The sequence below is a fragment of the Lolium rigidum genome, chromosome 5 (assembly GCF_022539505.1).
Source record: "Lolium rigidum isolate FL_2022 chromosome 5, APGP_CSIRO_Lrig_0.1, whole genome shotgun sequence".
In the NCBI taxonomy this organism is placed as follows: domain Eukaryota; kingdom Viridiplantae; phylum Streptophyta; class Magnoliopsida; order Poales; family Poaceae; genus Lolium; species Lolium rigidum.
Genome location: NC_061512.1, coordinates 180,548,485 through 180,571,938, shown reverse-complemented (window position 1 = coordinate 180,571,938; position 23,454 = coordinate 180,548,485). Strand labels below are relative to the sequence as shown.

Sequence of the window (23,454 nt, the reverse complement as noted above, 5' to 3'; positions counted from 1 at the left end):
CATTAGAGGGTTAGTGCATAATAAAAATTCACATGTTCAGAGGTGACACAATCATTCTTAACACTTCTGGACATTGCATAAAGCTACTGGACATTAGTGGATCAAAGAAATTCATCCAACATAGCAAAAGAGGCAATGCGAAATAAAAGACAGAATCTGTCAAAACAGAACAGTCCGTAAAGATGGATTTTATTAGGCCACCAGACTTGCTCAAACGAAAATGCTCAAATTGAATGAAAGTTGCGTACATATCTGAGGATCATGCTCGTAAATTGGCGTAATTTTCTGAGCTACCTACAGGGAGATAGACCCAGATTCGTGACAGCAAAGAAATCTGGAACTGCGCAGTAATCCAAATCTAGTACTTACTTTTCTATCAAAGACTTTACTTGGCACAACAAAACATAAAACTAAGATAAGGAGAGGTTGCTACAGTAGTAAACAACTTCCAAGACACAAATATAAAACAAAGTACTGTAGTAAAAACATGGGTTGTCTCCCATAAGCGCTTTTCTTTAACGCCTTTCGGCTAGGCGCGAAAGTGTAACTCAAGTAACATCGAAAGATGAAGCATCAACATCATAACTTGTTCTAATGATAGAATCATAAGGTACCTTCATTCTCTTTCTAGGGAAGTGTTCCATACCTTTCTTGAGAGGAAATTGATATTTAATATTACCTTCCTTCATATCAATAGTAGCACCAACGGTTCGAAGAAAAGGTCTTCCCAATATAATGGGGCAAGATGCATTGCATTCAATATCCAAGACAACAAAATCAACGGGGACAAGGTTATTGTTAACCATAATATGAACATTATCAACTTTCCCCAAAGGTTTCTTTTTAGCATTATCAGCGAGATTAACATCCAAATAACAATTTTTCAATGGTGGCAAGTCAAGCATATCATAGACTTTTTTAGGCATAACAGAAATACTTGCACCAAGATCACATAAGGCATTACAATCAAAATCTTTGATTCTCATTTTAATGATGGGCTCCCAACCATCCTCTAGCTTTCTAGGAATAGAAGTTTCAAGTTTTAGTTTCTCTTCTCTAGCTTTTATGAGAGCATTTGTAATATGTTTTGTGAAAGCCAAATTTATAGCACTAGCATTGGGACTTTTAGCAAGTTTTTGTAAGAACTTTATAACTTCAGAGATGTGGCAATCATAAAAATCTAAATCATTACAATCTAAAGCAATGGGATTATCATCCCCAAGGTTGGAAAAAATTTCAGCGAGTTTTATCACAAGCGGTTTCAGCGGTTTTAGCGGTTTCGAGTAATTTTGCGCGCTTTGCACTAGGAGTAGAAGCATTGCTAACACCAATTATTTTACCATTGATAGTAGGAGGTGCAGCAACATATGAATCTTTAGCATTGCTAGTGGTGGTAATAGTCCAAACTTTAGCTACATTTTCCTTTTTAGCTAGTTTTTCCTTTTCTTCTCTATCCCACCTAGCACGCAGTTCAGCCATTAATCTTATATTCTCATTAATTCTAACTTGGATGGCATTTGCTGTAGTAACAATTTTATTTTCAATATCCCTATTAGGCATAACCTTCGATTTCAAAAGATCAACATCAGAGGCAAGACTATCAACTCTAGAAACAAGAATATCAATTTTATTGAGCATTTCCTCAACAGATTTGTTAAAGGCAGTTTGTGTACTAATAAATTCTTTAAGCATGGCCTCAAGTCCAGGGGGTGTATTCCTATTATTGTTGTAAGAATTCTCATAAGATTTAGCATAACCGTTACCATTATTATAAGGGTATGGCCTATAGTTATTACTAGAATTGTTCCGATAAGCATTGTTGTTGAAATTATTATTTTTAATGAAGTTTACATCAACATGTTATTCTTGGGCAACCAATGAAGCTAATGAAACATTATTAGGATCAACATTAGTCCTATCATTCGCAAGCATAGACATAATAGCATCAACCTTATCATTCAAGGAAGAGGATTCTTCAACAGAATTTACCTTCTTACCTTGTGGAGCTCTTTCCGTGTGCCATTCAGAGTAATTAACCATCATATTATCAAGAAGCTTTGTTGCCTCACCAAGAGTGATGGACATAAAGGTACCTCCAGCAGCTGAATCAGATAAATTCCACGAAGAAAAATTTAGTCCTGCATAGAAGGTTTGGATGATCATCCAAGTAGTCAGTCCATGGGTTGGGCAATTTTTAACCAGAGATTTCATTCTTTCCCAAGCTTGAGCAACATGTTCATTATCCAATTGTTTAAAATTCATTATGCTACTCCTCAAAGATATAATTTTAGCAGGGGGATAATATCTACAAATAAAAGCATCCTTGCATTTAGTCCATGAATCAATACTATTCTTAGGCAGAGATAGCAACCAGTCTTTAGCTCTTCCTCTTAATGAGAAAGGGAACAATTTTAATTTTATAATGTCACCATCTACATCTTTATATTTTTGCATTTCACATAGTTCAACAAAATTATTGAGATGGGCAGCGAGCATCATCGGAACTAACACTGAGAAAATTGCTCTCGCATAACAAGATTAAGTAAAGCAGGTTTAATTTCAAAGAATTCTGCTGTAGTAGCAGGTGGAGCAATATGTGTGCATAAGAAATCATTATTATTTGTGCTAGTGAAGTCACACAACTTAGTATTTTCAGGGTTGGCCATTTTAGCAATAGTAAATAAAGCAAACTAGATAAAGTAAATGCAAGTAAACTAATTTTTTGTGTTTTTGATATAGCAAACAAGACAGTAAATAAAGTAAAGCTAGCAACTAAATTTTTTTGTGTTTTGATATAAGTGCAGCAAACAAAGTAGTAAATAAAATAAAGCAAGACAAAAACAAAGTAAAGAGATTGAGAAGTGGAGACTCCCCTTGCAGCGTGTCTTGATCTCCCCGACAACGGCGCCGGAAATTTGCTTGATGCGTGTAGTTGACACGTCCGTTGGGAACCCCAAGAGGAAGGTGTGATGCGCACAGCGGCAAGTTTCCCTCGCAAGAAACCAAGGTTTAATCGAACCGAGTAGGAGTCAAGAAGCACGTTGAAGGTTGATGGCGGCGAGATGTAGTGCGGCGCAACACCGGAGATTCCGGCGCCAACGTGGAACCTGCACAACACAACCAAAGTACTTTGCCCCAACGAAACGAGTGAGGTTGTCAATCTCACCGGCTTGCTGTAACAAAGGATTAACCGTATTGTGTGGAAGATGATTGTTTGCGAGAGAAAACAGTAAAACAAGTATTGCAGCAGATTTGTATTTCAGTATTAAAGAATGGACCGGGGTCCACAGTTCACTAGAGGTGTCTCTCCCATAAGATAAAAGCATGTTGGGTGAACAAATTACAGTCGGGCAATTGACAAATAGAGAGAGCATAACAATGCACATACATGACATGATAAGTATAGTGAGATTTAATTGGGCATTACGACAAAGTACATAGACCGCCATCCAACCGCATCTATGCCTAAAAAGTCCACCTTCGAGGTTATCGTCCGAACCCCTCCAGTATTAAGTTGCTAACAACGGACAATTGCATTAAGTATGGTGCGTAATGTAATCAACAACTACATCCTCGGACATAGCGCCAATGTTTTATCCCTAGTGGCAACAAGCACAACACAACCTTAGAACTTTCGTCACTCGTCCCGGTGTCAATGCGAGCATGAACCCACTATCGAGCATAAGTACTCCCTCTTGGAGTTAAAAGTAAAAACTTGGCCAGAGCCTCTACTAGAAACGGAGAGCATGCAAGATCATAAACAACACATGTATAATAACTTGATAATTAACATGACATGGTATTCTCTATCCATCGGATCCCGACAAACACAACATATAGAATTACGAGATAGATGATCTTGATCATGTTAGGCAGCTCACAAGATCCAACAATGAAGCACAATGAGGAGAAGACAACCATCTAGCTACTGCTATGGACCCATAGTCCAGGGGTGAACTACTCACTCATCACTCCGGAGGCGACCATGGCGGTGTAGAGTCCTCCGGGAGATGAATCCCCTCTCCGGCAGGGTGCCGGAGGAGATCTCCAGAATCCCCCGAGATGGGATCGGCGGCGACGGCGTCTCAGTAAGGTTTTCCGTATCGTGGTTTTTCGCCTCAGGGGTTTCGCGACGGAGGCTTTAAGTAGGCGGAAGGGCAGGTCAAGGGGCGTCACGAGGGGCCCACACTATAGGTCGGCGCGGCCAGGGCTTGGGCCGCGCCGCCCTATAGCCTGGCCACCTCGTGGCCCGACTTCGTGTGTTCTTCGGTCTTCTGGAAGCTCCGTGGAAAAATAGGGCCCTGGGTCTTCGTTTCGTCCAATTCCGAGAATATTTCGTTACTAGGATTTCGAAACCAAAAACAGCGAGAAAACAGGAACCGGCACTTCGGCATCTTGTTAATAGGTTAGTTCCAGAAAATGCACGAATATGACATAAAGTGTGCATAAAACATGTAGGTATCATCAATAATATGGCATAGAACATAAGAAATTATCGATACGTCGGAGACGTATCAGCTGCTGCAAAGGTATTCACTCCAGCAAACTTTTATATATTGCAGCAAGAGATTAATAAAATAGAAGGCATAGAGGTTATAGATAAGTATATGGGAACAGATGGTGAGATGCAGTTTGTTGTTGCTTGGAAAAAGAGAAAGCAGGCAAAATTTTGTGTTGATTATAAACCAGCCAACTCGGATAAACTTTTAGAGTGCAGCTGTCGAAGGATGATCCGGAGGGGACTTCCTTGCAAGCATATTCTGCATGTACTAGATGTGCTGGATTTTGATGAAATACCCAACTGTTTAGTTCTGGTCCGATTCTCTAAACAAGCTAGGGGTGGCTTGCCTGCGAGGCGCCAGAGCGATCTATATGGTTGGGGTTTTCCTGTAGCGGAGGAGCGACAAAGGTTTACGGAGCTGAATGTGTTACAATCTGAAGCAATGCAAGTTGCATGCAAAGATCCAGAGTTATTCGAGCAGACCAAGGCATTTATGTTGACCTAATTTCAAAGAAGATGGAGTATGATAATGTAGCGGAACATCGCACAAACTCGCTGAATATTGATGGTAATACAGTAGGTGATCCTGCTAAATTTGTTGCTAGAGGTGCGCCTAAGAAACGAAAGCGTAGAGATGATGGAGAAGGACCCGTGACGAAGAATGGAAGGCCATTATCGTATGATGAGCGGGATAAGGGCATTCAATGTAGCAGATGCTAAAAGCCTGGACACACGAAACATAGCTTGAAATGTGAGTTCCATCCTAGGTGAGTATTAATATTTGTAATGAAATATTTATGCATCCTTGTAAAATTTTGTTATTTATTTTTCCATCTTCTGTGTGAATTGCAGGCATGTTGCGCATATGTTCGTAGATCAGGAAGATCAATGAATTAGTTTGAAGGATGAACTTCGAAGCTGGAGTTGGCAGGAATATGAGTTATTTAGTTTTGTTTAATATAGTGAAGATATTTACGACTTATGTTGCTACTTTGCTTGATGCATTTGTCATATAAATTGTTGGTACTGAGTATTAAATAGTTATCCGGTTTTCTGTCTTTTAGTAACCAAAAAAAATGTATTAAATAAATTTCATGAGAATCACAGAATATCTTAGCTCTTTCACGAGCATGATGTAAAATTCTCTTTGCAGAAATTCTGGAAGTGACATACATTTATACAGAGGCAACATATCAGCCGTTAATGGCCTTGGAAGAGTTGTTGTCAAAAGAAGCGTAAGGTTACTTCTACAATATCGCCTGAGTACCATAGACTGGTTGGTACAAGATATTTTTTAACTACCCTTGATGATTATTATTCATGCATCATGTGTAATGATCAAGTGCTCTATTTGATCAATTGTTTAGGGATGCGAATTTGGTTTTCATTGCAAAATATAAAACCAAAGTAAATAAATGGTCCAAAGTAAAATAAAATTGGTAAAGGGAAGAATCAGAGTGCATTACTGAATACATAGACGAATACTTAAAATCCATCCTGTAGTTTTGATTCTTACTTAAATGTCATACAAAGAGAATCACACAAGCTGGAAAACCTTCTACGGGACTAAAACTCAACCTATGATCACTCCTGCTTTATCTATGTAAGGACTCTCTTCGAGATCCTGACAACCTTTGTTTTCACCGTCTCTAAGAGATTTGAAGTTGATAAAAGAGATCGGATGTAGTATAATGGACCGTTGATGCATGCCTCAAGATGCGTGCACGTGCTTGTCCCCAGTCCTTCCTCCCGTGCAGCCATGAGGGCTGAGGCAGTCCTGGTTCTGAGTTGAAACTTTTCGTGACACCCCTGCGCAGTTACACTTACTACACCACGAGTAGTTATGACCTGCGAGCAGCTCGCCACATCCATCTACTTGTTGGATGGTTACCAATTACCATGTCTACCAGGAGAGCTGGAGCTACCCCTGACAACTTCTATAAAAAAGCACATGGCGCCGCCGCTGCTTTCCAAGCTAATGGACATGGCGGAGGCCAGGCATTGCCGCTGTTCTGCCACCTTACTCGCGACGTCCTTCCTCTCCCTCGCCATGATCCTATGTGTGGTGTGGTCGCCTCCCATGGCGGCCGCCGCCCAGGAGATGAAGTCCATCAACGCCGGCCCGAGGGTCGTGCCGGTGCGGCTGCGCCGGCCGGCGTTCGGCCCGGAGAGCCTCGCCTTCGACCACCACGGTGTCGGCCCGTACACCGGCGTCTCCAACGGCCGGATCCTCCGCTGGAGCGGCAGCGGCCGCCGCCGCCCCGGCTGGACCGAGTTCGCCCACAACTACAAGCACAAGTGAGTGATCGACGGCCCATTGGCCATGCATATTGAACACGAGGCGGCGAGCTAACCGGAGATGTTCGTTCATGCAGGACGGTGCCGGAGTGCGCGGCGAAGAAGAAGCTGGCGGAGACGGAGAGCGCATGCGGGCGGCCGCTGGGCCTGCAGTTCCACCGCAAGACCGGCGACATGTACATCGCCGACGCCTACCTGGGGCTCATGCGGGTGGGGCGGCGCGGCGGGCTGGCGGAGGTGGTGGCCACGGAGGCCGCCGGCGTGCCCTTCAACTTCCTCAACGGGGTCGACGTCGACCAGGAGACCGGCGACGTCTACTTCACGGACAGCAGCACCGCCTACCAACGGAGGTACGTACTACTATGCACGGTATAACCAGATTTATCGCTGCTCCGCCAGGAATAAAACACGCATGTGGCAGGAGTTGATGCACACTAGCTGGTCTATTTGCACATGCACGCGCATTCTCCGATTAATTATTTATTTACACTCCATTCCGGAAGGAGGTAAAGTTTTTTTAACGGAGGTAAAAGATTTGGCTCATGGATTAATTAAGAAGAGAAAAATGCACCGTTTTTAGAAGAAAATCAAGCGAAAATCTACAGCAACGATAAAGTCAAGCCCACACAAACGGTACATCCACCACCAAGGGAACAACAAAGCCACATCTACTCTACCAATACATGAGACCACAAGACGATTCAAGTGAGACATTGGAGGGGACCCATCAATTAACTACGGATTAGACAACAAGTAAGGTGGCGAGAAAGTCGTAAACTTCTCTAGAGACAACAGCTCTAGGCACCGAAAGTGAAGGGGTTAAAATGAAGGTGAACTGATCTGCGAGAAATGAGCAAGCATACGTTGTTCTTGTTGTCACAGCAAGTACAATCTGTTCTTGTATGGGTAAAGGAAGGCGAAACTGAACTGATGCTGGAAAGACAACAAGTCAACCAGATCAGCTTGACTGTAACTAAAATGCAGTTTTTTTTTTCACCATTTGTCTGGACTAAATGCACACGGAAATGCTACACTTACGGAACTTTCTTACGGAGGAACCATACGGACTCATCGTGTAGAGCAGGGACTCGGGTGGTGGCTGAAAAATCTCCGCCGCAGTTGCACGAGTGACACGTCTGTCCGTAGAAGAAATCCCGTAGGATTCTATCTGTAAGTTTAGCATTTCCAAAATGCATAAAAACTGAAGGTTTAACCGTACTCCATGAACTGCTCCTTCCCTCCGCCTAAATAAGTGTACGTTTTCCATTTTGAAAAGTCAAACATTTTCAAATTCAACTAAGTTTTTACACAAAACAAACATATATGAATGTAAAATTACTATATTTTTTTAACTATATGTCAAGATTAATCTAGCGATATTAGTTTAATATCATGAATGCTAGTATTACTTTTTTTAGGGGATTGGCCAAAGTTAATAAAGTTTGCCTTAAGACATGTCCAAACAGTGCAACATTCAAAGTTGATGCGACTCTTTTGTTTCAAAGAAACTTAAGTTTGTCACTTGTTTTTACTATTACAGAAGTTGGAAAGATCTCGTAGCAAAAAAACTTAAGTCTGCCACTTGTCTTACTATTATAGAAGTTGGTAGAATCTTGTTGCAAAAAAAAGGACCAGTTGGAAGAATCTACCAGTATAGTGGGAGACATTAATTTCTAGCTATCCCCAATTTGAGCTGACGAGCATATCCCCAAGTTGTTGCCAATCTGGACGAAGCAGCACGGTCGGTTGCCCACTATTCATAGCCACGCACAACATTCTTTTGGCAAAAAGTCATTTATTTTCCCCGTACGCTCGCAACGAATTCTCGAGAGTGACAGGAAAAAAATGCACATTAATAAGCTAGACCATATTATGTCCCTGGAATTTGAGGAAAATTAGAGGTAGCATCAACTCGTCAGTCCCCACTTGATCGAGCTCAGCTCACTCCCCCAACTTCTCAAGGCGCCAACCATCAGTAGCAGCAGCAGCAACGTAAATTCTCCGGCTGCTAATCCTATCACCTGCTCAGCACAATGAAGGCCCTGTCTGGAACAGAGACGGCATCGCTACAGCACTACTCCTATGGAGCACGTACAGCCGATAATAAAGCTTAATGAAATGAATGAATTAACACGACGCGACGCGCATTGAAAACTGGTCAGAGCTGCCTTGTTCTCTTGACACCAATCTACAGGAGACTTATGTTGATTTCTGAATTTCTGCAGCGACTACCTCCTGGTGGTGGTGAGCGGTGACGCGACGGGCCGGCTGATGCGCTACGACCCGCGGACGGGCAACGTCACCGTGCTCAGCTCCGGCCTCACCTTCCCCAACGGCGTGGCGCTCAGCGCCGACCGCACGCACCTCGTCGTGGCCGAGACGTCATCGTGCAAGCTGCTCCGGCACTGGCTGCGCGGCCCCGCGGCTGGTAAGACGGAGGTGCTCGCCGAGCTGCCGGGCTACCCGGACAACGTCCGCCCCGACGGAGCCGGCCGGGGCGGGTACTGGGTGGGTCTCAACCGGGACAAGGACTGGGCCGACACCGGGACCACGCCCAACTCCATAAGCGCCGTCAGGGTAGTCGTCGCCGGCGGCCGGAACGGCACGGTGGCCGCGGCGCTTCGGGGGTTTGGCGACGTCACGGTGAGCGAGGTGGTGCAGCGGAACGGGTCGCTGTGGATCGGCTCCGTCGAGACGCCCTACGTCGGCCTCTTCAAGTTCGCCTCTCTAACACACGCCTAGCAGCGTCGCAAGCTTGTTATTCATGTTCCCGCCAACGAAACGTCAGTCAGTTCATGTTGTGAAGCAGTAGAGACTAGTGCGTGCGTCTGAGCGCTCGTGTAGACTCAACTTGTGTACAGTACTTGTGTTTTCTATGTTGCTATATATATGTGTTTACTCAACCAAAGTATTAACACTCCATTTTAGAACGGGGTAAAGTGAAATTGAACTGGTCTGCGAAAAATGAGCAAGCATACTTGTTGTTCTTGTTTGTTACCGCAAGTATAATACTCCCTCCGTTCAGAATTTACAAATTTTGATAAACCTAAAACATATATTTATAGACAGAGGCAGTATGTTCTTTGTATGGAACTGCCTTTGAACTTTCTTAATTTTTTATTTTATTTTTTCAAGTATAGGGGTGCGTTGCACCCGAGAGCCAATATGTATTTCCTACTATAGCAGTTGGAATAATCTTGTGTTTACTATAGCAGTTGGAAGAATCTTGTAGTAGCAAAGAAAGACCAAGGATCTAGGCTACCAGTATATTGGTGGGCATTAATTTCTAGCTATCCCCAATTTAAGCTGACGAGCACATCCAATTTGTTGCCAATCTGGTCGAAGCAGCACGGTCGGTTGCCACTATCCATAGCCACGTACAACATTCATTCGGCAAGTCATTATCTTCGCCGTACGCTCGTAAGAAATTCTTGAGAGTCACAGGGAAAATTTCACATTAATAAGCTAGGCCAGGCCATACTGTTATATCCCTTCAATTTGAGGAAAATGATAGGGTGGGTTAGAGGTAGCATCAACTCGTTAGTCCTCACCTGATCGAGCTCGGCTCACTCCCCCCAATCAACCATCGAACTGCAACAGCATCAGTAGCTGCAGCAACGTAAATACTCCAGCTGCTAGTCTTCAGCACAATGAAGGCCCTGTCTGTCCTGGAGCAGCGAGAGCATCGCTACACGCTCCAGCAATACTTCTATGGAGCACGTAGTACATCAGACCTTGATGAAATGAATTGACGCGCATTGGTAACTGGTCAGAGCTGCTGCTGCAGCCTTTGTTCTGTTGTCGTCCTTCTACAGGAGGGCTTATGTTGATCTCTGAATGCACTTCTGCAGTGACTACCTGCTGGTGGTTCTCAGCGGCGATGCGACGGGCGGCTGATGCGCTAGTGCGCTACGACCCGCGGACAGGAAACGTCACCGTGCTCAGCTCCGGCCTCGCCTTCCCCAACGGCGTCGCCATCAGCGCCGACAACACACACCTCATCATGGCCGAGACGTCCTCGTGCAGGCTGCTCCGGCACTGGCTGCGCGGCCCCGCGGCAGGGAAGACGGAGGTGCTCGCCGAGCTGCCGGGTTACCCGGACAACGTGCTGGGCCGACACCGGGACAACGCCCAACTCCATAAGCACTGTCAGGGTCATCGTCCCTGGTTCGGCGATGTCATGGTGAGCGAGGCGGTGCAGCGGCACGGCTCGCTCTGGATCGGCTCCGTCGAAACGCCCTACGTCGGCCTCTTCAAGTTTGCATCACTAACACACGCCTAGATGCTCCTGTGCTACATCACCGGTACAACGCCGCAACATTGCTGTTCATGTTCCGGCAAAAGAAAATGTCAACCATGTTGTGAAGTAGACAGAGTACTGTGCTTGCGCCTGAGCGCGACTCTGGGCTCAATCTGTGTACAGTGTCCGTGTTGCTACATGTTTTACCCTTCCCAAAAAGTAATTAATCATCCATGTTCATCAAGGAAAATGTATCGTAGCTCAAGGTACAGATGCAGTTAATAATAGCATGCATCTTCTGCGATAAATTTTAGCCGCAAAAAATGGGATGCGCCGGGGTACAAGATATCATGAATTGATACGCCCTACATATACCTTATTTCTAGTCGACAGATGTGCACACCAATGGTGCCCCTGTAGAAATTTTAACGGCTCTAGTACCAGTATTCTGCAATTCTGGTTTATCATGGAGACCTGAACGCTTCCCCGGCGTACCTCACGTTGCCAAGCTCCTCTTCAATCCGCACAAGCTGCATGGAAATGAAAATGCACATATTTAGGGAGGAAACAACAGACAAAAGAACAAAAAAAAACATACCAAAGTAATTATAATATTACAACTGGAAAGCATAATCAGGAGGACATTCGCTACATATAGAGCAGTAAAAACATTAAGGCCGAGCAGGTATTATCATCTTTTACCTGATTGTACTTGGCCAATCTCTCGCTTCTGCATGGAGCTCCTGTCTTTATCTGAAATGTACGAATGAGGGGTCACCTGATGAACACTCGAAGAAATACAGTAGCATGATTACAATTTCTAGTGGCCCTTACCTGCCCGCTTGCTAAACCAACAGCTAGATCCGCAATGAAATTATCTTCTGTTTCACCACTTCTGTGGCTGACCATCACGCCCCAACCAGCAGCTTTAGAATCAAGAGCAGCTTGGATTGATTCCGTGATGGTACCAATCTGATTAACCTGAAAGGCAAACGAAACTGAGTCAAGCATGTTCTGTTCGGCAGCACAAGGCTTAACTTGCTTACTAGTGTTCAGTACTAGAAGGAGAAGAATTTGGTGGTCGGTGACCTCCCAATTCATTTGTTATCAGCTAGTTATGTAACAACAGAGAATATATGTAAACTAGTTATGTGTAAAATATTATGCCGCAATCAACATCAGCTATCTTTAACAAATACACTACAAGTAAATCTGAGAACGGTTTTAGCATAACCGGGTTGGATGGTTTAAGTTTCTCATTCCAGGTTTGTTTAGTTCGGTTGGAGATGGCCGTGTCCTGTCTACAGTTTGGGTTAGTTTGGTTTCCTGATGTAAACAGTTGGGTATGGTTAGTTATGGGTCTGAATAGTTACGGCTGGAACTGACCAAAACTTCAGGTTAAGACCCGGTTTTTTAGATGGGCCTGAGCAGTTTTCTTTAAAATTCAACGCCTCGGCACGAAAGCAGCAGCTTTATTTGGTTTGAGTTGGACTTACCAGCCCCCTGCATGTTGCGTGCATCATTTGTGCTGCCATAAATATCAATGCAAACTGGCTAGCTATCTAGCAAAGTAACCTTTGCTACTACGCGCCGCAAGTGGTTTGGTTTTGGTTTCGGTGTACAATGTTTAGTTTTAGTTGTGCACCACAGTGTTGGTGTGGTTCAGTTCTGGTTCTAAACTGCATGTTGCTTGGGTATGGTTCAGTTCTAGTTTAGCTATGGGACCATTGTCAGGCTTAACTACAAGAATGAGTACCATTTGTCCACTGAAATAGAAAAGGAGCAGATGCCAGAAATGAGACAGGAAATGTTTACCTTCAGCAGCAGAGCATTGCAGGCTTTCTTGCCAATAGCCTCTACTATCCGTTTGGGGTTTGTGACAAGCAAATCATCCCCAACAATTTGGATATCAACTGAGGATTGCAACGAAGTCCATGAGCTCCAGTCATCTTGATCAAAAGGATCCTCAATGGATACAATAGGGAAATCCTTGACAAACTCCTTGTAAAGATCACAGAGACGTGGGGCGGAAAGAACATGAGCTCCATTATTAGGCTGGTTCTTGAAGTTCAAATCATAGCTTCCATCCTTCATAAGGAATTCTGAAGCCGCAACATCCATTCCAATTTTAATCTGCACCACAGTGTTTTTCTCAGTTTTACAAATAGAAAAAAAAAGGAGATCAAACATGTTGCCAGTCCAACAAGAAAAAGTGGCAACACACCTTTCCTGTGTAGCCTGCCTTCTCAATGGCATCCATAAGCAACACAAGGCCCTCCCTGTTGTCTTGAACATTAGGAGCAAAGCCCCCCTCATCTCCAACATTGCAGGCATCTTGACCGTATTTTGCCTTAATGATGCCCTTAAGAACATGGTAAACTGTAACGTGGACAAGTGAAGCACACAAAACAACATACTCTCAGTGAGGGTTAAAGATGGAACAACCAAAAACAAACAAAAAAAATAGCAGAAGTCTAGAACTATCTATGGTTACTGAATAATGGTGACAACTGATTAATCTCAAGCTAGATGAAACACACTAAGAGGTAAAGTGGTGTAAGTGATAAGAATAAAATAAAGTACCTTCACTGCCCATACGAAGAGCCTCAGCAAACGATGTTGCCCCAACTGGTAAAAGCATGAATTCCTGCATGGCCAGGTTGTTACCGGCATGGCTACCTCCGTTTATTACATTGAAAGCTGGGACAGGCATGACAAGCTCCTTGGTGCCTGACAGCTCCTGAATATGTTTATACAGAGGAACTCCCTTTGCACTAGCACCAGCCCTGCATACGCTTAAAGAGACTCCAAGAATAGCATTGGCGCCCAATTGTGATTTGTTTGGGGTTCCATCGATTTCAAGCATGATCGCATCAACATCACTCTGGTTCCTGGCAAAATCATAAACAAACTCTGCATCACAACCAAATTCCAGGCACAGAACCACAGACGATAACAGGAAGTCAACATCACCTCCAAATATCAAACAGTTATCTGGGTCCAAACTAACAAAGGCAATAGCACATTTACTTTACTTGGCAACCCCCCTTGAAATCCTAGAAATGGAATCAGGGCTGGTTTCCTTTGGTGGTAGCATAATTGAATGGCTCCCTCCGCGGTAACATTAATTCCTAATAACAGGACAGGTAATTGCTCAAACTAGAAATAAGCCAATCCCATACAAATTCATACTACTAACAGGACAGGCAATATAACTATAATTATCCAGAGTTTGCTTGAGCAAGTGCTTAGTCAACTTCAATCCCTGCATACTGGTTATCACTGCACTATCATGCAGAGCCTAGTACCACAATCAGAAAGGCATCTACAGTTTGCTTGGCCAAGAGCTTAATTAACTTCAATCCCTGCATATGGGTCATCACTGCACCATCAGAATTTTAAGTTTACAAGGAATGAGTACAAAGCCCACGAGCAACTAAATCCTACAAAAGAAAACCGTAGGTTTCGCTCTATTACCTAATTCATTAGTATTAAGAACTAATCAGCAACCCAATTCTGAAATGAACACTTACAGAATTGATTGCATCAATTTGAACATATTTTACTTTTACTTGAAATCAATAGTTATCCTCGCCGGAAGAAGATCCATCCATCCAATTGTCGAACTGGTCAACTCACTAAAATCCCCAATACTATGCAGTTGGCAATTGGATCATGAATCTACAGCAAGAGCGCAGCAATTCATGTGATTGAATCATCTACTCCCACAAAATTGGGGAATTAATCCAACCATAAACAGTGGTACAAATATCCAAAAATCATTTATTGTTCAACAGTTGAACTGAATGTTACTAATTTCACAATATAAATACAATCTCGTAATTTGCATCAAATGTCTGTATTGTAGTTCTTATGTGCCGCTTCAGCTGAGCCATGCTCCACATAGACGTTAGTGCCATGCCAATCCATTAGGAAAGTATTGTGAGATTGCTCAAGCTAGAAATAAACCAACCCCATGAAAAATTCAATCTACTAAGGTTTACAAATGCAAAAATTTAAATCTAATAGCAGTAAATACAACTACTCCCTCCGTCAAAAAAAGGATGTCTCAACTTTGTCTACATATGCATGCATCTAGACAAGTTTTAGTGTGAAGATACATACAAATTTTGACAAAGTTGAGACATCCTTTTTCTGGACGGAGGGAGTATAATTGTGCATGGGTTACTACAATAGTGAGAAAGGAAGATAGGGTTTGCGTGAGCAAGAAATTAGTCAGCTTCAAACTTCAGCAATCACAGCCAAGTCAGTACAAATCTACTGACTGCTGAGTCCACACAATGATATGCCTAGGAAATGCCAACATCACTATTGGATATCAATTTTCTAAAAGAGAGAGGTCCAAATAAAATGACAGCCGTGTTAAACAACTGGTCACAAAGAGGAAGACTAATTTTCGGGACAATAATATCTTATTTTAAGAAGTAATCATGGCTCTTGTCCCCTTAGTGTTCTGAATTTATATTTCTATCCGCTTTGCTTGCCCAGGAGTTTTGTCAGCTGTTTTCCTTTACACCGTTGTAGTTCTATACAGGTCTTACTCCTAGTTGCACTCATTTGAACCTTAACTTACAGATTCTTTTATTTCTTTTACCGGGACTTACCAAAGTATGTTCAACACAAGGTACACTGCGGACTAAAATTATCACTTACTGAAGTACTAAATGATCAACAGCAATGGCAGCACGATTTGTTCTGAACCAAATATTCTTATCAGCATGAATAAGTAGCTCGGCAATAAACATGAGCAATAGTGAAATTTTCTTATTTCACAAGGAATGCATACAAAGCCAAGAGCAGCTAACTCATACAAAATCAAACCATCAGTTTGGCTCCATTACCCAATCACTAATACTATTAGGCAATAATAACGAGCAACCCAATTCAGAACTAAGCAAGAAAAACATGATCCATCACATCAATTTGAACACGTTAGATTTTACTTGAAATCAATAGTTATTATCGAGGGAAGAAGGTCCATACGTCCAATAGTCAAACCGGTCAACTCGCTCGAACCCCTGATATTGTCCAGTTGGCAGTTGGATCATGAATCTACAGCAAGAGCGCAGCAACGCGTTCCCCGCCCGCACACTAACCGGATGATCGGATTCGACATTTTCTGAGACCGGCTTGATATAGATTTTGCTTTTGTAACCCAGGCAGGCTGAGGCTCACCTGACGTCGACGCCGACGAGCTTCGGCGCGATGATGTCGTTGATGTTGCGGACGGCGGTGAGCACGCCCTTGCCCCCGTAGACGGCCTTGTCCCCGTCGCGGAGCTCGAGCGCCTCGTAGATCCCCGTGGAGGCCCCGCTGGGCACGGCGGAGCGGTGGAGGCTGCCGTCGCCGGCGACGAGGTCGACCTCGACGGTGGGGTTCCCGCGGCTGTCCACGATCTGGCGCGCGCGGATCGACCGCACGGACTCCGCCCCGGCGGCCTTCGCGGCGGGAGCGGAGGACGCGGAGACCGCCGCGCGGACGGAGACGACGGAGCGGCCGGCGCGGCGCGGGGTGGCGGCGGCCGCGGCGGCGGGCAGGAGGGGCTTGGAGGGGAGGAGGAGCTGGTGGGCCATCTGGGGAGGCTGGCTGGGGGGGAGCGGATATGCCGGGGCCGGGGGGTGGCACTATGTAGCGGTGGCGGCGGCGGCGGCTCTTGGAGGAGGTCGCCGGGTTTGGTTGGTTCGTTGGGCGGAGGCGGCGAGGTGGGACGTCGAGGGGGTTTCTCGCGAATAAAATTTTGAAGGAGGCGGGTTGGTGGAGGCGGCGAAGCGGAGGTGGCGGGTGGGACCCGCGTGTCGGTCAGTGGTTGTAGTTGGTCGCCGTGGTTCGTGTTTTGCCTCCTGGCTGGTGGCGTTTTTGGCCTTTGGGGGTTGGTCGTGGTCGCCGGTGGGAGACCGGGAGGGCGAGGCGATGCGAGTTCATATTGGCATGTGCAGTGCACGTGATGCCGGAGTGCCGCTGATGTTCAGGCACTCACATGATCGCCATAGAAATTTCACAAACGGCCTCAGTTTCATATCTTCCTAGACATCCGAGAAACACGCGAAGGTAATTCAAGGAATACATTTTCTGAAAAAAAAAATGCTAAATGGATTAGCACGCTGATTGCAGGCAGTGCAGCAGAACTCTTCGACAGAAACAGCGAGGTTGATAAAATTGCGTACAAGCTAATACATCGTCTTGAAGCATCATCAGCTTAAAAAAGGCAAACCAGCAGTACCAGAATGATCATAGTAATAAGAAAACAACCTAAAACTGACGATAATATCTGGGCTCTGGAGAGCAGAAGCAGAAGCTACAGTCGCAGCAATAGATGTCTAATAGGAAAGTACACTCATACAAGAGATATGGTCCATGGGAAACCCTCAGATACGCATATAAAGGCCGAAATCTTAGTCATGTAGGCACGAAATCTTTACTAGCCAATCTCTGGCCTACAGCCAAGTTATGCGGAGTCAGCCGGCTTTGCCTCTTCAGGCTTCTTGGCAGGTGCCTCGGTGGTGCCCATCTCAGCTTTCAGATCGTTGACGCTCTGCTCCAGCTCGTCGATCTTGGTTCCCATTTCATCTAGTGCAGTGTGGTCAAGGAAAAGACAGAGGATGGCAGCCCAGAGGTACTGTAAAACTCATGCAGCAATCAACTTGGTGCAGTTACTGTAACAAAAGTGGATGATGCAAAGAGCTCTTTCTGGTGTCAACATGATAGAAATATGTACTACTCCGCTTTAAAATTACAGTATGATTCTGAAAATTGTGTCATTAGCCTTGCACTGATTTAGCAACAATCTTTAAATTTATCTCAATGTAGCAAGAATCTTGGTACACTAACATATACAAGTTGTGGTACACAAAGGAATGACTGAGCAATCAGACAAACTCGGGTATAATTGTATGAAGGAAAGCAGTAAGTAAAACAGACAGCTTCTAGTTTGCTCGTGAGCACTGTAACAGCAGCATAGATTTCTCAAAACAACAATAAGATCCCATTGCCATGGTTATTGGGTAATGGTGTGTGGCATACTGATATATCATACATGCATGTATACTTGGCTCATTTTTCAATATCAAAAGGTTGATGAATGTTAAAAGCTTCCAAAAAACAAATAGGAAAGAAACACATAACATTGAAGAATTATTTTCTACATATATCAGCACCATAAATGCATAATGGCATAATAATAATTTCAGCAAACAGGTAAACAAAAATAGAGCGCTATCTCTAGTTAACTGTGCATTGCCGTAAGATGATGAACCAAATAGGGCCATGAAAACAATGATGGTAACAAAAAGAATAATGATAATCCGCAGGTAAGGATATTCTTTGACACGATGTTCTGGGACATAGACTCAAACCTTGTTTGCTGAAATTCATCATCATTTAACAAGCGTTAAGTGTTTGTAAATACTCAAGTGTAGATGTTAACAAAAACATATTCAGAGGCACTCACCATCTGACCAAGGAGGTTTTGCACCTGAAATAAAAGACAAAAACTATCAGCAAAACTGTTTATTTCTGTTACACAAAGGGGTACACTTCTGGTTTCTCAAAAGCGAAATACGACTTCTTAAACAGTAGAAAAACTGCAGAATTTGACTGTTAACCTCACCATCTACTAAGTTGATGTTACAGCAATGCTTTCCAGATTATTAGTTCAAACATCAACTTAATACATTACTGCTAGAATATACAAACACTCCAAAATGATCCATAAAGTGTGTACAAGCAGGTTGAAGAGAAATAGGCTATGTTCAGACAATTATTGCACCAGAAAAAGGATAAAATATCATTGAAGTAAATGATGTATGCCTACAACGTTACAATGCACAGAAGTATATAACATCTATACTTACAAATGCTGTCATGTCTGTTGGGTTCTGCGATGAGGGATCTGAATCCATATTTGCTGCAAGAACAAATCCAGTGAAGGAGTTAACAGAAATGATACTATACAGAAGAAATACAAATAAGTGAAACTAAATGACTGCTGTGTCAGAATATTAACAAATAATGGGTGAAATGTATCTCAGTTTTTAGTACTATCAGCATGGTGATTACATTTCATACCAACAAAGTCATAATACTGAAAATGGATAAATACTTGATGTAATATGAGTATTGACAGATGTACATATGATTGTATGAAAAGGTAAGAGGTCGACGTACTTGAAAAAATAATAAGAATCATAGTGGAAAAATAAATCATCTGAGCAAAAATGGGAAACAGTGGTAATGTTGGAATTTATTCATAGCATCCTACTGGTCAAGGAGTACACAAAAGACGAAAAGGTGGCAAGGAAAGGTAGGCAGGCTTCTAAATACTCCATCACCAATTGCTTGACCAGGAATCAAGCATCATATCCTTCCAATTTCATTAAATTGGACATTGCACTAAGTCTATTGTGCTGGTAGAACTTTCATATGAGGTAGACCAAAAGTTTTACTACCTTATAAGTTGTACAATAGAGAGACAGACAGGAAAACATCACATTGTACAGGGCTTTGTAAACAAGGCCAATGGCACCAATGTTCAGTCTCCTAGTTTCCATTTCCCCCTCCATTCACTCTCATCAAGAGCATGCCCTGTTAGTTCTTGTTCAATGCTCACGCTTCTAGTTTCATCTGCCTTCTTACTAGTGCACATGACACTTGCCATTTCCTGTATTGTGCAGGAAGTGCTCCGCCTCATCCTATCAGTGATGACCTCAAGTTGGTCCCTCAGGGCGTGCCTTGTCAGCCTGTCCCTCAAAACCTCACACGTGGCCTGGTAAGGTGGGATACCTTCATCCACCATCATAACGAAATAGCTGCAGGCCTCTTCTAACCTTCCCTTCTTGCAAGACAGTCCATGGATCATGACGGCATAAGTTGCTGCACCAGGGTGAAAGCCACGCTCTTCCATCCCATCCCAAATCTCGACAGCCTTATCAATCCTTCCTATACCAATCAACATCTTTAGCAGCATGTTGTAAGAATGACGGTCTGGTACGCACAAGCCTTTATCCATCCTCGCAATGACCCTCAAGGCCTTGTTCACTTCGTTCTTCTTACAATGCGTATTAAGCAGTGTGTTGTAGCTCCAAACATCAGGCTTCTCGCCTCGTGCGATGATCTCACCGAGGATATTGTAAGCCTCCTCAATCTCTCCCAACTCACACAACAGACGAATTATAGCATTGTATGTGAATACGTTTGGTGTGAGGTCGTGCGTGCGCATCCTATCTAGCACACGAAGAGAGGCCCGGGCGTCCTTTGATGCACAGGCGGCACGGATGAATGGACCGTAAGTGGCAGCATCCGGAACAAGCCCGCGGCTCTGTTGCATATCTTTCAGATGCTCCTCTGCACGTGCAATATCGCCTCCGCGGCATAAGGCATCAATCAACGCGTTGTAGGCAGGCACATCAGGCTCGACACCTCTCTCGACCATTTCATCAAATAGCTTTTGCGCGCTTTCCGGCTTCTCCACAACAGCCCACCCAGAGATCAGGATTGTGTAGGTTTTCGCTGAGACATCGAAACTGGTTGCCGATTCTCTGAAGAAGGTCTCGGCGTGCTCTACAAGGCCATTATGTGAGAGGGCAAAGAGCAGCGAGTGAAAATCAGCGAGGGTCGGGTGGAACCCAAACCCCGCCATGGAGGAGAAGGCCCGGACCGCGTCATCCGGGAGGAGCGCGCGCGAGTACGCGCGGAACAGCCGCGGGAAGAGGCCTCGCGAGAGCGCAGCCGGCGGGAGGTCGGACAGCAGCGAGCGCAGCAGCGGGAAGAGCCGTGCGCCGGCGAGCGAGTTGGCGAGGACGAGGAGCGAGTCCGGCAGGTGGGCGAACCCGGGCAGCGCCGCGGCGAAGAGGAAGAACCGGAGCGACGGCACGGGGAGGTGGCGGCACCGGCGCAGCACCGCGGCCGCCGCGTCCGGGGTGAGGCGCGGCGCGAAGCCGCGGAGCGCGGCGGGGAGGTCGTGGAGCGGGCCGCGGAAGTCGCTGAGCACGCGGCTGAGCGCGCTCACGAGCCCCGGGTCGGCGTCTGGGCTTGGGCCTGGGCCTGGATCCGGGCACGGATCCTCCTGGGGCGACGCGGTGGAGAGGCGGGGGAGGGGGACGGGGACGGGGAGCGCTCTGCGTGGCGGCGGCCGGCGGAGTGGCGCGGCGAGCGATCTCGCGGCGGATTGCATCGGTGGGTGTGAGGCGGTGGTAGTAGTACCAGCGGATCCGCGAGCAACGTAAGGATGCACGCGTGCTAGAGAGCACGAAATGGATGTGACAGTAGGAGGGTGTGTAGGGGGCTTACCGAGGAGGTTCGGATCGCCGGAGGAGGGAGAGTCACCGCCGGCCGGTGGATTCGGAGGAGCTCGCGGTGGAGGCGTGGGGTTTGCGACTCCGGTGGAAATGAAGAGAGGGATCTGCGAGGATTGACAGGTAGGGTCCATGGACGCTCCTTGTAATAAGGGCTTTGAATTTTGAAGAAAAAGGGCTCCAAAGAATGGCCCATCTTACGTTGTTTCGCTTTCGCATAGTAGGTTCGCATAGCGGGCCGGTCTAAAAGATGTTCTTATATTCATATTCTTTTTTACTTTTCCTACTTGCAAGGTATTTTTCTTTGTTCAAAGGTGGCTAGGGTTTTTCTCCTTGGGCACAACCTTTGTTTCCTTCGCAATGCCTGCCATCATGAACCGATATGGTTAGGACTAGGTTTGTGTGTCTTGAGAACCAATATCCCAGGTTTAGAAGCTACAAAATGAGAGAACACCAAAGTGTGCATTGCATTCATGTATAGAAAATCCGGAGAATTTTTGCGCTTTCAAATAAAACTTGTCACAGTAACTGGAATTTCTCTTGACTTGATGGAATTGAAGTAGCTCATCAAGTCAAGCGCTATAAACCTCAATATGATCTTTGCTAAAACCTTGTTTCGGGTAAAGATGATTTGATCTATGGGTTACATCAAATGGAATTAGCTTCACAATAACAATACCTTAAGTAAGGATCAATTACAAGATCTTATAAAAGATCTCAACATGACATTCCTTACAACAACACATGAAGAATTGTTCAACCATAAATCAAAGAACATGAATAATTAAAAAACTATTCTTTACTTATCTTTTCTATGTCTTTTCTACCTAATCAATATTTCTAACATGATGCACATGGTATATCTTCAACTACAATATTGAACCCAAGCCAGGGACATGCATATTCATTCTTTATCAACCCTTGACTATTCAATCTTGTCCATTCAAACTCATTCCTATTGAACCTCAGAGAAAGGAGAGGATTATCTATATATGTTTACACCATCCATTTAGTAGAACTCTAGGTTAATATTCAAAGCCTATCTAAGTGAGGTAAGTCATTGATACTAACTAATGCTATAAGAAATACAAGTCAAGTACTAAACCCTACTTGACCTAGCCAACACTTGATGGTAAGTAAGAACATATTTTACTAGTAATCCAAGAGAGGCAAGTGGTGTGATCATTACACTGTCGCCCGCAGTATCCTGTCCATCGTCGTCGACGAAGGGACGAACCAGACCTCACCGAGCTCTATAAATATGCCCAGAGCTTCCCCAGGAAATCCCAGAACCTAGCCCACATGATCGATGTAGGGGACAAAGGAAAAGCTCTACAAGCTCAGTAGATAGATGGGAAAGATACATAGTAGTCACTCCCATGCATCACCAGCTACCAAAGCTATCGGGGATGTGAAAGAGGAATGCAGTAGATGAAGAAGAATATTAGGAAGGGAGGGAGGGAGGGACCAGAGGCTACAAAAGATGAAAGGCTATAGGGGAGAAGTCATCCATGCAGGATAGAAATGTTCGAATTAATAAAAGGCCATCCATTGGGCCTTGCCCAACCTAAACAAACATATGAGGTGGTTTGGGGGGGCGGTGTCGTGGTTGACTTCTCTGCATGGAAGATGTTGAGGAGGAGGCGAATCCACCGTCGCCGTTGATGGCATCGAATTCGGCTTTGGTCATTATCATCGCCAATTCTGAATTTATGATAACAGGTAGGTGTGCTAGTATAGTAGTCACTACAAGAAATCTGCCATAAGTTGACGAAATAAAGGTGTCACTGAAACGTCACTAATGGCTACTTGTGACGTTATTGTGACGACTTTCAAAACATCGAAAGCTGGGAGTCAGCGGTGAGTGCTTAAGACGTTTCACTTGAAAACGTCGTAGAGCTTTGTGACGTTTTAAAATGTCATCGACGGCATGACGTTCCCAAAACGTCATGGGCACCTGCCCCGAGTCCGGCGTGGCAATCCGACGTGGCAAAATTGTGACGAATTAGAAACGTCGTTATCCGAATTCAGCCCGGTCCATTCGGCTCCTTATGTGGGCTGAGCCCATTAGTTCCGATTATTTTTTCGGCTTTGTTGGGCCTTGG

The 23,454-nt window shown here is 44.7% G+C and overlaps 4 protein-coding genes across 4 annotated transcripts; 1 reads left to right on the top strand and 3 right to left on the bottom strand.

Annotated features, from left to right (window-relative positions):
• The first annotated feature begins 6,479 nt into the window (after positions 1 to 6,479).
• On the top strand, positions 6,480 to 9,726 carry LOC124651262 (protein STRICTOSIDINE SYNTHASE-LIKE 10-like). Its single transcript, XM_047190376.1, has 3 exons — positions 6,480 to 6,799; positions 6,877 to 7,149; positions 9,025 to 9,726. The coding sequence occupies exons 1-3, from the start codon at positions 6,480 to 6,482 to the stop codon at positions 9,539 to 9,541; spliced, it is 1,110 nt and encodes a 369-aa protein (XP_047046332.1). The 3' UTR covers positions 9,542 to 9,726.
• A 1,512-nt stretch (positions 9,727 to 11,238) lies between these two features.
• Positions 11,239 to 16,633, bottom strand: LOC124652434 (enolase 1, chloroplastic-like). The gene is made up of 7 exons (XM_047191444.1): positions 16,236 to 16,633; positions 13,623 to 13,930; positions 13,264 to 13,418; positions 12,855 to 13,172; positions 11,874 to 12,020; positions 11,742 to 11,792; positions 11,239 to 11,569 (listed from the first exon to the last, which is right to left on the bottom strand). The coding sequence occupies exons 1-7, from the start codon at positions 16,631 to 16,633 to the stop codon at positions 11,504 to 11,506; spliced, it is 1,443 nt and encodes a 480-aa protein (XP_047047400.1). The 3' UTR covers positions 11,239 to 11,503.
• A 723-nt stretch (positions 16,634 to 17,356) lies between these two features.
• On the bottom strand, positions 17,357 to 21,445 carry LOC124652906 (heat shock factor-binding protein-like). Its single transcript, XM_047191951.1, has 5 exons — positions 21,345 to 21,445; positions 18,911 to 18,963; positions 18,508 to 18,531; positions 18,378 to 18,420; positions 17,357 to 17,630 (listed from the first exon to the last, which is right to left on the bottom strand). Exons 2-5 carry the CDS (start codon positions 18,956 to 18,958, stop codon positions 17,506 to 17,508), a joined length of 240 nt encoding a protein of 79 aa, XP_047047907.1. The 5' UTR covers positions 18,959 to 18,963; positions 21,345 to 21,445; the 3' UTR covers positions 17,357 to 17,505.
• LOC124656780 (pentatricopeptide repeat-containing protein At1g52640, mitochondrial) lies at positions 19,580 to 21,228 on the bottom strand. The gene has a single exon (XM_047195462.1). The coding sequence runs from the start codon at positions 21,226 to 21,228 to the stop codon at positions 19,588 to 19,590; it is 1,641 nt and encodes a 546-aa protein (XP_047051418.1). The 3' UTR covers positions 19,580 to 19,587.
• Positions 21,446 to 23,454: the final 2,009 nt, after the last annotated feature.